Source organism: Ursus arctos, unplaced genomic scaffold, assembly GCF_023065955.2.
Source record: "Ursus arctos isolate Adak ecotype North America unplaced genomic scaffold, UrsArc2.0 scaffold_28, whole genome shotgun sequence".
NCBI classification, from domain to species: Eukaryota; Metazoa; Chordata; class Mammalia; order Carnivora; family Ursidae; genus Ursus; species Ursus arctos.
In genome coordinates this window covers 321,928-335,540 of record NW_026622963.1, presented here as the reverse complement: position 1 = coordinate 335,540, position 13,613 = coordinate 321,928, and the positions used below count along the sequence as shown (strand labels likewise).

At 42.8% G+C, this 13,613-nt stretch overlaps 1 protein-coding gene across 3 annotated transcripts in view; it reads right to left on the bottom strand.

The window, feature by feature from the left end:
• The window catches only part of USP3 (ubiquitin specific peptidase 3), a 98,962-nt gene extending 87,597 nt beyond the window's left edge, over nucleotides 1-11,365 (bottom strand). For 2 of the 3 annotated variants that reach the window (XM_026478258.4, XM_026478261.4), the window contains exon 1: nucleotides 11,030-11,365. In XM_026478258.4, coding sequence (XP_026334043.1) covers nucleotides 11,030-11,120 — 91 coding nt within the window. In that variant the 5' untranslated portion in view covers nucleotides 11,121-11,365. Of the gene's footprint in view, nucleotides 1-10,448; nucleotides 10,879-11,029 lie in introns of those variants that run through there. The other variant, XM_026478257.4, reaches the window with a different exon arrangement.
• Between the last annotated feature and the right edge of the window lie 2,248 nt (nucleotides 11,366-13,613).

Below are 13,613 nucleotides of genomic sequence, written 5' to 3'. Positions count from 1 at the left end.
GAGTCTGTGGACAGTAAGACTGAGGGTGGAGGGGTAGGCAATCACTTCTGTGGTTTAAACCTTCAGATACTGGGCTGCCTGGGTGGCTCAGTCGGTTAAGTGTCTGCCTTTGGCTCAGGTCATGATCCCAGCGTCCTGGGATTGAGCCCCGCATTGGGATCCCTGCTTAGTGGGGAGTCTGCTTCTCCCTCTGCCCCTCCCCCTGCTTGTGCTCTCTGTCAAATAAATAGAATTTTAAAAAAATAAATAAACCTTCTGATACTATCACTTAACTGTGTCTATGCATTCCTTTTTAAAAACATGAATAAATCTTTATTTTTTTTTTAAAGATTTTTATTTATTTATTTGAGAGAGAGAACACAAGTAGGGGTGGAGGTAAGGAAGAGGGAGAAGCAGGCTCCCAGCTGAGCAGGGAGCCTGATGCAGGGCTCGGTTAAGACTTGAGCCAAAAGCAGACAGTTAACCCACTGAGCCACCCAGGCACCCCATGAATTAATCTTTAAAAGGTAAAGTGATAAAATCCTATCAATTCATGCAATCACCCACACCATTTTTTTCATCTTTAAAAAAAAACATATCTAAAATCTATTACATGGCACTGGGTGATATACAGAAGTGCTGAATCACTGTACTGTGTATCTGAAACTAGTATAAAACTGTATGTTAACTATACTGGAATTAAAATTTTGTTGGGGACACCTGGGTAGCTCAGTCGGTTAAGCATCTGTCTTTGATTCAAGTCATGAATCCAGGGCCCTGGGACTGAGTCCCGTATCAGGTTCCTTGCTTAGCCCGGAGTCTGCTTCTCCCTCTACTTGCCACCCCCCTGCCTGTACACTCTCTCTCTCTGACAAATAAATAAAATCTTTTAAAAAGTTGTTTTAAATCTCTCACTTGGCATAAAACTTACAATAGCAGTTTATCATTTGACATATGCTAGGCACAAACTGAATTCCCTGTATCTACTATGAGCAGAATTTGCAGAGCTAATGGTATGTGTCCTTTACTACAGAATGTAATTTCAAAACTGGCCAAAATGTGTCATCTATATATTAACAGATCCAGTTACCTACAGAGCTAGAAAAGAGAGGGCATCTGGTCCTGCTGACTTCCACATAGAGGCAAATTCTGATCCATACGGCTGGTCCCCTCATTGGCAAAAGCATTTTACCCTACTTTGAAATTTCTGAAATCACTTTTCAACATGAAATGAAAACAACATATGGAAACAATGTATGTGAAACTATATAACCCCCCCAAACAGTAATGCACTAAATAAATATGTTATTATTCATCCTATCACAAATCTGACTTCTTCAGACCTACTTTGGTGAAAGACCTAATGAAGCTATTATGCCACACCTACTCTACCAGCCTCAGCTCAATACTGGAGCCGTGCCCCTAACTCCCAGTGAGGGGAAGGTAGTGAGGGGGAGGCTTAAAACTGCTAAAGCCAAAGCAGATCGCCAATTCTGAGTCAAAATGGGCCACTTTTTGCCTCTGAAAGGCCAGACACAAATAACTACAGAAAAATCACCAAGAGTTTATATTGCTTCAAAAATAACTTCCCCTATGAAGCAGATTATGCAGAATGAAAACAAAAGCCATAAATCACTTAAGAATAATTCTAACATCCAATATTTCATTTATCTAATATAGCAAGATATGATGCTATTCCGTGCTTTTTGCCAACAGCCTGAGTAAATATCCACAGTTAAACAGTAGCAGGAACTTCAAAAAGCAATGAATCAAGTCATAAATGTAAATACCACACAACTATTATTTCAAAACAATAGCAAGTATATGCAATATAAGAAAAGATTCATATATATATACATGTACATATATATATATATGAATGAAGCATTCCCTCCCATAAATAAATAAAATAATTAAGAGGTTTAGGAACCTCTCATTATCAAAGACTTTACTCAGAGAACAGTAGATTTAGTATCTGCATTGTAAGACTCTCCTCCTAGTTTTTTGTGGTTACATAATGAAGGAAAGCCGTAAAGCAAAAAGCGGTGGGGGTGGAGAACATGACCCTTGTATTTCCTGGTGTGCTGGGAAACTCTTTATTCACCTAAAGTCAGTGTGACTATTTATGAAGAAATGGAAAGAAAAAATATAAATTGGGCACATACTTATCTCTGCTTAACAGGCTAGATACCGAATATTACAGAAAAGAGGAACCTACAAACTTCAACAGTTGTTCTAATTATTTAACGAAAACCAAGAACTTGAATATTTTTTTTACAACCAGTAGACACAAATTTAAAATCTGACCCACATTTTACCCAAAATATCTACTAGTTGTTCAAAGAAAAAACCCCACAAAAGCCTAAAAATGCTTTTAAATGAAGCTCTAAAAAGACTACACACAAAGCACTTAAACTACTGAAATGAAACTGATGTAGTCCTGAAAGCTCTCAGAATTAAACTCTCATGTCACGAATGTTGAGGTCTGGCAGCTACTACCCACACATAAGGTGAAGCTTGAGTCCTTAGCTGGTACAGAGCAATTTCTCCAATGTTAATGCATCTCACAATTAACATTCAAAATAATTCAGGTGGAAGTTAGAGTTAGTCTTGATTAAATCAAAGGACATTTTACTGTATGGCACTAAAATGAAAAATCCTCAGTCGATAACCTAAGTACTAGTCCCAAAGACTCTAAGTTTTAAATAGTTCTTTTTTAAAAATAAATATTATATGAGAGCATTTCTCTAACATGTCATCAATTTTCCCAGGGAAACATTCTATACCAAAAATTGTTTCCTTGAAATAGCAGTATGACCTTCAAAAACTTTGATCAAAATATTACCGTCCCAATATTGTGCAACAAATGTTCAAAACAAAGATCTGGACAATAATCTATTATTTAAAAAAGAAAATCTGCGCATGGTAAGGACAAAGATTTAAAGAGGCTAAACAGTAAGTGTAGTATCTTACAATCAGTTAAACCTGCAGGAATATGACAGTTAATCACCAGCCTGTTCTTCCTGGTAATGAGATAGTACAAGAACAGTCTATAAAATTAAGAGTCTTTAGGGTAGGTCAAGGATAAATAGGCAAGCAGATTTATACAGGGCTGTCTTAAACCTAACTACAACAAAGAAAAAATATCAGGACGGAATGTCTACTCAAAATGGAAAATAGCCCACTGACAGCTATTTAATCCTAAAGCAGGATACAAAGTCTTCAGATAAAATCCAGTTGGTTATATCTTTTCAAACACAGGAGCTGGTTCATCATAAAAATAAACTCTCAGAGCGCCTGGGTGGCTCAGTCAGTTGAGCGCCCACTCTTGGTTTCCACTCAGGTCCGGATCTCAGGGTCGTGAGATGGAGCCCTGAATGGGGCTCCCCGCTCAGTGCAACATGAAGTCTAAGATTCTCTCTCCCCCGTCCCTACCCCTCCCAGCTTGCTTGTGGGCACACATGCTCCCTCAAAATAAATAAATAAATCTTTAAAAATAAACTCTCAGTTTTCACCTAGCATTTATTAATCATGAAGCACTTAGCTCACACAAACATTAAGACAGCTATAAACTTCATTTTTTAATGTCCAAGTTTAATTTCAACAATAGTTTTCAAAATCTGACACTGCCTTTCTAAGCTCATCTGCATTTTATACATCTGTAACCAGCACACATACATACTTGTCAGTACTTAAGAGAGGAAAATCTGTTTTAAGCTTTGTAGTCTAAAGACTATAACTAACTTTTACAAGAAATACAATTGGAAAATCTTAGAATATAACTAAATGGAATCAACAAAGTACACTGGCCTAAAAGCAAAGATTTATTTTTTTAAAAGATTTTATTTATTTGACAGAGTGAGAGAGGGAACACAAGCAGGGGGAGTGGGAGAGGGAGAAGCAGGTTTCCCACTGAGCAGGGAGCCCCACTCAGGGCTTGATCCCAGGACTCGATCCCAGGACCCCGGGATCATGACCCAAGCAGAAGGCAGACACCTAATGACTAGGCCACACAGGCGCCCCAAAAGCAAAGATTTAAATAACCTCTGAGCTACCAGAAGCAAAAGCAAAATTCCATATATTAAGAATTCCCTCCCTCCCCCATCCCACAAGAAAACTACCTCCAAGAAGAATCTCCTCTCCTAGAAACAAAATAAAAAAATTAGAAGGGGCAACTTCAAGAACAGAAGCACATTTTAAAAATAGCCAAAGCTAACTGCATTTTATCCATAGCTATACTGAGAAAGCTGGTTTATTATATCTGAACTAAAGTAATATGAATTTAAGCCAACAAAAAAATTAGATCTGAACTGTAATGAAGTTAAGAAATTCAAGAACAGCAGTTTTCTTCCAACTGTATTACCAATCTTGTTCCAACTTGCCTGCACTTTAATCAATAAACAGGGAGAGGAACTAATCAAATAACAGAATTTTAAAACAAATTATTTTCAATGTGGATTTTAAAATGTATTTCACGTCAAAAATCTTCAAAGGAATTATTTCAAGCATGTTTCCAAACACTTTAAATCCTTTAAATTATTAAGCACTAAGTTACTGGATGACAAAATAAAGACCCTGCTTTTTAAAAGGCAAGCTAGAAGTATAGTTTGAATGGTATTTGAACCTAAGCTTGGGGCTATCTCTAATACCCCCAAGCATCTTAAGCAACTCTCTTAATCTTTGTCTCAGTTTCACAATCCATAAAACAGGAAAAACTACAAGGATGGGCAGTTAATTAAATTAGTCAGGATTAAACGCTAGCAAACTTCTTTGAAGTTACTTTATGTTGTTCTCCATTCTCCTCCTACTCAGTAAAACTAATAAATGAGAAAACATCTGGAATTACTAGAGATACTAACATCTGCAGATTTACAGCAGTTAAAAGATGATCTCTACATACAAGTTTCTAAGCCAAAGATCACTCGAAACCCCGAAAGATTCCAGGATACAATGGCAATGAACAAGTTTTAGGTAAATTTCCTTTCAATCTAAAAGATACCTACACTTACCTACACTCTCAAATCAGACTTATTATGAATCACAGAGCATCTTGAGAAGTCTTGGCACAAAAAAATTCTAGGTAAGATGAACAAGCTGTTACTGCTACTAATGCTATTCTCACCATTCTAAACTGTCAATCAAGGTAAGCTTCATGACAAATAGACCCTCCAAAAAGTACTAGCCCCTGCTGAGAATCTAAGCACTTCCTTCTAAGCCATCTGTCCAGGAAAGCTCCATCAAAACACCCAGAATGCAGTTGCTCTCATGTCTAAAGGAGCTATGAATAAACATGAAACACTAAAATACATTAAACTGTACACATTTTCCACCTCAAGTACTGATAAACTACCAACCCAACTCTATTCCAAGGCCTAGGCTGAACACAAAACCCATCAATAGGTTGGTGGGAAACTGCAGCCTAATCAAAGGAAAATAATACTTTGTTTCAAAGAAAGAAAAATATATGAAATCGCTCAAGAAAGAGAGAAAAGCTCCAAAAGACAGAAAAAACAAAGTTTGGGGAAATGTACATGTAAATTACTCACTGAACTACAAACTAAATTACTCACTATTCTGCTTACTGAGCTACAAATACTATAAAACATTTCTAAATCTAGTTTCAACAACCCAAAAATGAATCTATTAAATTCCCATAAAGAAGGAAATTGCATAAATTAAAATGAAGAAAAAGCAGGATGTTATAAAAGCCTAAGGCTCATCCTGCAAAAGCAAATAATGATGAGAAGGAATTATTTTGAGAATAAATGAATAATGGGAAACCAGAACAAAGAGTTCACATTCTCCCCTCAACCCCATCCTTTCTTCTGTCTTGGACATGAAGGATATTCTTTGTATACTACTAAGAATACCATTATAGAAAATAACTTCTGATCAATGCGTCAAAACTTCACAACAGCAAAATGTTAGGGTCAATGCCTAGACTACAACCTCTTCACACAAACACATGGAGCACATTCTAGACTCTAGGTCTTTCACATCCACTACCAATTATTTAGAGACTTTGCTGAGGCTGGTTTAAGGTTCTGGGGGCAGGGGGCAGCACTGCCAGAAAAACTGGATAAACAACTACATCTGACCTCAGCTTACAAATATTACCAACAAAGTTTAAGTTCTTCGGAGAAGTATATAAAATTTAAATGTTAACCTTCAGAATTAATGTGAAAAAGTACCACATGTCCACTGATTTTTAACTGCCCCATCCACGTATACACTAAAATGTCCACCTGCCCATCTATAAACACAGAATGTCAAAAGAATTCAATTTCATTGTGGTAACACTGCAAGCCAGTTGTTCATAATCCAGTCAAAGTTTACCTTACAGAGGAAAATACTGGGAGTAAGGACTGCTGAAAGCATTCTAGGGGGAAGTTCACTTGGTGTTTATTTTCAACATGACGTTTAAGGCCATTCCAGCCATGATCTAAATGGAGGAAAGTTCCTTCATTCATTAAGCAAATATTTACTGAGTGTCTTGTTACATGCTAAGCACCTAATAAATACCTCAAACAGTGCTACCAAAAAGCAGTAAATGCATTTGACCTAAGGATGAACAAATGACTGATCCTATCTAGAACTAGAGTCTTCTTTACACCAAGGGTTGTGAGAGAAAATGACACAAAATAACCCTCACTAGATCAAGGTAATTTCTCACCTTTAACACAAGCTTTACTACAAATTACAAATTTATTACCACTGGCAAGGATCAATAATCAGCACCTCAGCTTACTAAATGGATCGTAAAAAAAAAAGAAAAAAGAAAGAAAAAACAAGGTTATCTCTAATATCCACCCCAAACTGCAGAACATTTACTTCATTTATATTTACTTTTCCTGGGTAGAATAATGTGAGGGCAACTGTTTACTGGAAAATTAAAGAGGCATTCTCAGCCCTTTGAAGAATTAATCAGGGAAAATTCTCATGCCTATGCTACTAAAATATCTCCAATTTAACTGGCTATATCATTTCACCCAAACCCGTGAGGTCCAAATGCTTGTTCTTTGGCTTTCTTTAGCTATTAAAACAGCTGTGTTTAGGGCATCGTTTTAAACAATTTGTGCTTTTCCCCCTGTATTATACTACTGGTTCAGTCCTTTTACCCACAAAAATAAGAAATGCCCAGTCTCCAGCTTCTGAAAATAACATCTGGTATGTGCACGTAACAAAGATCTTCAGAGAAATGTCCTAGTTTTTATTTAAAACTTTTTCACTTAAAATGAGAATGCCTTTAGCAAAGATTAGACATAAATCAGTTTTTACCTTATTAGGAAATTGCTATTTTCAACATTTACCTTAAACCACAACATGGATTTATCTTCTAACCTGTTAGCTTCCTGTCTCTCACCAACCAGGTTAGACTGTAACTTTTTTGAGAGGACCGGATGACTGGACCCCAACAGAACTGGATCTGTTCCCAAAATATACTTCAAAAACTCCGTTAAGTCTCCCCAAAGACATATATGTTGCTAGCCTTCAGGATTTCTCTAATTTTTGAAAGCTATTTCGATTAGAGCAGTTGTCCTTCACTATTACTATAGATGTATAGTAGTAGATTCTCAAAGTGTGGTCCTGAACCCCTGAAAGTTTCCAAAACCCTGTCAGGGGGTATGTGTAGTCAAACCATTTTCGTGAATAATATTAAGATGTTACTTTTATTGTTTACCCTCATTCTCTCACAAACATGCAGTGGAGTTTTCCAGAGGCTACATGATGTGTGATATCTCAAGAGACTGAATGCAGAAGCAGATATGAAAATGCAGCTGTCTTCTATTAAGCTAGACAACAGAGTTGCAGAAATGTAAAATAACGCCACTCTCCTCAGTAAATTTTTGTTTTGAAAAGTATAGTTATTTTCTATAAATCATTATCTCTATTAGCAGGTAGCAGATTAATTACTGTTATTTGTAAATGATTTAACAAAATATATTTAAAATTTTTGTTTTAATTCTAGTACAGAAAATATCAATAGATACAAGCCATACAAAGGCTGAGTTCTCAATAATTTTAAAGTATAAAGGGGTCCTGAGAACAAAAAGTTTGAGAACCACTGCAATACAAAATTACATAACCTAACACACAGTGCCTTCCACAGATAAGAAGCTCAAGTGAATGCTGAAGTAGAATTACTTCTTACACCCCTAATCTTGTTGAGTAATGTATCTCCTTGCAAAGCATAATTCGGCATAAAGCCAGTCTGTCCTAGGCCCTATTTAAGGGGCTTTAGATATTTAAGTATGCGGAGTCCTATTTATAAAGATGCTCTGGCCTGTAATACCACCTATTACTTCCATAGTGTACAGGAGTTTCCCAACATTTTCACAAAAAATTACTTTGTTCATCCTAGCAGCAACCTGTGAAGTAAATGTGAAGAATTACCCTTTTTTACAGATGAAATAATGAAACTGATGCTCGAAAGAAAAAGAATTACTTGTCCAAGGATGTGCTGCTAGCTAGGAGAGCCTAGGATGTTGGCCTTTTGCAATTTGCTTGGCTGCCTTACGGCTGTTTCACTACGGTGTAATTGCAGGCTCCCAAAGAAAACAAGGCAAGGGCATTACTTTTATTGTCCGAGTGCCAAAACAGGGATTTTTTTTTTTTCCTCCTTAATAAGAATGTAATCAGACTCAATACTCGGTCACAGCATTATTCAACACACGGGCTACCCTTCTGGTCCACTACTAAAAAAAAAAAAAAAAAAAAACATAAAAAGAAAGAAAGAAAAGAAATTCAAGAGTGTTAGAGAATAAATACCAGAATACATATTACTCCACGATGCTGAATTAGTTAAGGACTCACAGATTTACTAATCATTTAATCACTGAAACAGGCAGGCAAGAACAAGATCAAGCTCAACACAGTAAGAGATTATATCAATGAATGGATGCCAACAGGTTAAAATGGGAGGCCCACATGAAATGGGTCCAATTCACAAAATATGGACAGAAGAAAAACCCACGAAGTTGTAAAACTAGCTTTATTCGTTCTGCAAATCCAAGCACGAGACTAGCCACCCTTGTAAAATAACGTCAGAGACAAACTTTGTTGTAAGATGCAAAGACGCCATCCTTCTCCTGGGAGAGAAATGAACCCATCCTTACAGCTAGACATACTAGTTTGTTCTTGCTATCAGCACAAGTGTCTTAGTTATGCTCCATTTTACCCTAAGTTCCTCAAGAGACACTCAATTTTCTGCACTCTTTTCCACAGTCAAGTGGACTCCCTGACCGACAAAGGCAAGACTGACTCACAACAGGATATCTGCCACTTGCATAAACTCTTTTCCTTTTTTAGATACTCGTGCCCAGTGAGGCCATCTTCAAATTTGATGAGTTTACCTAGAAAAAGCCAGAAGTGTGCTGTCCACTTCGTACCCCTGAAGTTTACCACAGATGAGCAAGCGCATCATTTCTCATGAGCTATGCTTCTCCCAGTGTTTACTTTGATCATTTGTTTTTCAAATCTCTTGGGGGGGGGGAAAATAAAAGTTACAGTTATAGCACCACAGCTATAGCTACAATTATAGCCAATGCGCCCCCAATTTGTAAAGCCATTTGATACACCTTGTTTTCCCATACTCAACATTCACTGTGGAAGATAAATTCTTAGGTGAGAGGTAATTTGTACAAGTTTCTGCACCCTCATAAAAAATTGCAATAGGGCACTATAAAACCAATTAACCAGTTAATCTTTAAAGGCTTCATGCAGAAAAAGATAATCTGACTTTGCAAAATCAAGCAAAGCATCAAACCTCTGAAAGCTCCAAGAAACTGCAGTTATTTCTATTCCCTACCCTGGAGTACTTTTTTCCTTGTGGCGTTGCCTATGTTTTTCTCCAAGGGCATAATCACCATTAAGCAGCAACCTGTCAAAAGTGTTAAGGCATTCTCTCAACTATCCTCCCAGCGTCAAACCACAATGAAAAATGTCACACACCTAAATTGTACCATTGCTCTTTTCCTTTACTTCTTCAAATGAACTTACGGTTTTTGAAATGCACAATTCAAATTTTACTCTACACCCCAAGCTACCATTGATCATCTCAAAGCTAATAAACAAAGACTAGCGGCGGCACCAGGGCCCCACCAGGAAGTAATCAGAGCAGTGTGGCTGGTGCGAACCTAAGCCGCTAGAGCAGACAATAAGAGGGCACTGGGGCTTCCAAAGAGCCCAGCAGAAGGAGTTAAGATGCTGAAGTAACGCAAAAGAATTACATAAACCTAATAACTGTTCTACAGCACATGAACTTGCGAATCCTAACCCATTTTCAGACAACCCAAAAGATCTGAAAGGCAACTCAAGCCGCCGCTCCAAACCAGCTGCTGGCTCAGCCTCCCGAGCTTTTTAGCCTGCAGCCTGTTTTCAAACTTCACCCTCCCTGGCTGATGAAAGACTCCGACCTCCGCCTCCCGAGTTCCGAATTCCGAGCGCCTCTCGGGGCTGAGGGCTCCCACCTGGCGTGGATCGAGTTGCCCAAGCCTGCCGGAGAGCGAAGGGAAACGAAAGGAAGCGGGGCCGAGGAAGCGGCGAAGGGCCCCAGCGCGCCCCGCAGCCCAGACAAAGCTGCGCCGGGAAAGCGGCGCTTTTCTCATGCGATCGAGGAGGGACGCACCCCGGGCCCCGCCACACGTGCGGCCGCATCTTGGGGGCCGGACACCCGCCCCCACGGCCCCAGACCCCGCAACACGGGTGAGCACAGCCCCCCAGCAGGGCGGGGCGGGGGGCGAGCTGCCGGCCAGAGTCCCCGCCCGCGGCTGCCCCCACGCGCTCGTGGCCCCCGCGGGCTCCCGCCCCTCTCGGGCCTCTCCTCAGCCGGCCGGGCCGTCGGGCCGCGGGAAACAAAGGAGCCGCCGCCGCTCCACCCGCCGCGCCCGCCCGAGCCCGCCTCACCGCGTACCCCTCCCCAGCCGCCGGGCCCGGCTCGCCCTCACCCCTTTCCGGGTCCGCGCGCCGGCCGCCCGCGGCCCCTAGACGGCAGGCCCTGCGAGGCCGGGGCCTCGGGTGTGCGGCAGGGCCGCTCCGGGGCCGCACTCACCGCTGCAACACCAGGACGACGGGGAGCCGTTGGGGAACTTGGCTGAGTCCGGAGCGATGCAGACGCTGGAGCTGAGGTGCGGACACTCCATGGCCACGAGTAGGACGGCGAGGAAGACCGAGGCTCGGGGACTTGGAGACGTCGGGGCGGAGGGGCTCCGAAGACTCCGTCTGGGGTCGCTCCTCGCCGGGCGCTCGGCCGACGGCGGCTGCGTCCCGAGCCCTTGCGTCAAAGAAAGCAAAGGCTTCCGGGCGCCGGGTTTTCTCACCCGCCGTCTCCAGAAGCCCCGCTCCGAAGAACGTGGAATTCCGGCATCCGGGTTCTACCTCCACCCCTAGGCTGAGGGCTTCCGTCTTCCCAGGCCGTCCCTGCCCCGCCCCCAGACTGGCCCCGCCCCAGACCCGCCCCCGCCCCCGCCCACTCCCGTGGGGTGGGGTCCCGGAGCGCGCGGGCGGGTGGCCCTGAGATTCAGGCTCCGTTCGCGAGTGACTTCCCAACTTTGCCGCACGGGGCGGCCGCGGCTTCTCCCCCCACCCCCGGCGCCGGTAAGGGTGGGGCGCCAAGCCCCGGCACGCCGGGCAGGTCCGCTGCGTTTACCGCGGCGGAAAGAGTGCTCTCAGAGAAGCTGATACTGCGTGTGGTGTGGTGGTCTGACGACACTGTGGTAGAAAAATCTAGCCACTCAGGAAAGTGTGAAGAAGAAAATATTAACCACTCGGGCAGACAGACAGGCATTATAGGTCCCATTTTACACACGAAAACACCAGCTCAGAGAGGTTAAGGTACAGGCTCCCGGTGGCCCAGCGGGCTGCGTCGGTCCCAGAGCAGTCCCGATTCAGTGTTACCCTCCCTGCAACAGGTGCGATGCTAATGCAGTTCTAGGTCCTGAACACGTGGCCTGTAGCCAGCCACCTGGGTACTGTGTGGCTGGGCCCGCGAGTGCGCCCACGAACCTGGAATCTTGTCACCGTGACGCACCATCTGCGTTACCTGGAGCACGTGGTTGGACTCTCAGACCTCACTCACCAGTGGAGGTTCAAGTGGGATAGATGTAACCTGGGTTTGCTGAGCGCGAGGTCCCAATTACAAGGCGATAGAAAGGGAAGGGATCTAACATGGGTTAAACACCCACTACCGTCTTCTAACCAGGCGCTTCACACACAATTTCTCATTTAACCTCGCACCACTCTGCCAGCGCTGTTACCGTACTCTGTTTCTGGCCTGAGGGAAACTGAGTTTGTAATTGGTTAATCCGTGCGGGGACTGGATCCCCGGCTCTTTGACCTCTTTATGGAAAAGGGGATAGGGCAAGCCTCAAGGGGCCGCCTGGGCAGGCATTACCCCCGAGCTAGCCTTCGATCTCTCCGGGGAACGGCCTTGAGGACGTCCGGGGCTATTACAAATATTGCCTCTAAATTGGGGCTTCTTGTAAAACCCGGCGAAGGAGCTGGAGGGCCAGGAGGCGAGCAGGGGGAGGGGGGAGGCTGATGTGGCAATCCTGCGGGTAGGGCGAAAGGGGGAAGGAAGGTCAGGAAATGATTAACCGGGCCGGGCTGGGTAGTGGTTAGAGCAGGGCACCTCCCCGCAGCGCAGTCCTGGAGGAGCCCAGGGACGCCCTCCCGGTCTCTTCTCACCCCCGCCACCCCCCAACACACCCTCCGCCACGACTCGGCTTCTTCCGCACACTCCTCTGCCGCTGGGTGTTCAGTCACCTGGGGCATCTTTGCCCACCCTTTACCCCCCCCCCGTAATATTTTGGAATTAAAGCTTTTCTGTCACTTCCCAAGTTTTATTTGATTGCTTTCAGAGCAAGCCCTGGTCTGGAGATTTTACGACAGTGAGGCGTCGTGGAAAGTGCAGCTGCTCAAATCTTAGCTCTTGCTGCCCACTTGATGGCCAACTTCAGCAAGTGTCTCTAGTCCTCCCAAGCTTTTTCCCTCTTTTTTCTTTTAATCTGTAAAACTGTAAAAATAAATACTTGTCTCACAAGGAAGATGTGAGAATTCACGAGAATTGCCACTATTTAGCAGATAGCCAATAATTTATAAAGCCTTTTTTTATAGCCCGTGAGGGCGTAATACCCTAGGAAGGGAGTGGATAAACAATAAATCGGACCTTTGCTCAATCTGACCTCCCAGCCCTCTCTGGTTCTTCTTCCAAGGCCTGGCCAGACCAACCTCTGGTTCTCTCTGGACAACTACCCCCCATTTAGTATCCATACCCTCTCATTTAGCCATAGAGCCTGCGGTGACCCATGTCCTCTTCCATAAACAGCGTGCAATGCTTCTTTTTTCCACCCTTGGAGAGACTCAGTTTCCTTATCCTCTAGACCTCAGCTTAAATATCACTTCCTCAGAGAGGCCTTTCCTGACCCCACTCCACTCCCAGGTTACCTCCAGATATGTGATGCCCTTGTCTGCCCTCACACTCTGCCTTTTTAAAACATTCTTCATGCATGTAATTATTTGTTTAATGTCTCCCCCTTGGAGGTCCATAAAATAGCAAAAAAAAGTCTGTATGGTTTCCTGCTATATTCCTGACATAACGTGTGGAACAAGGAGGATGTCCAACAAATAAGTGTTCA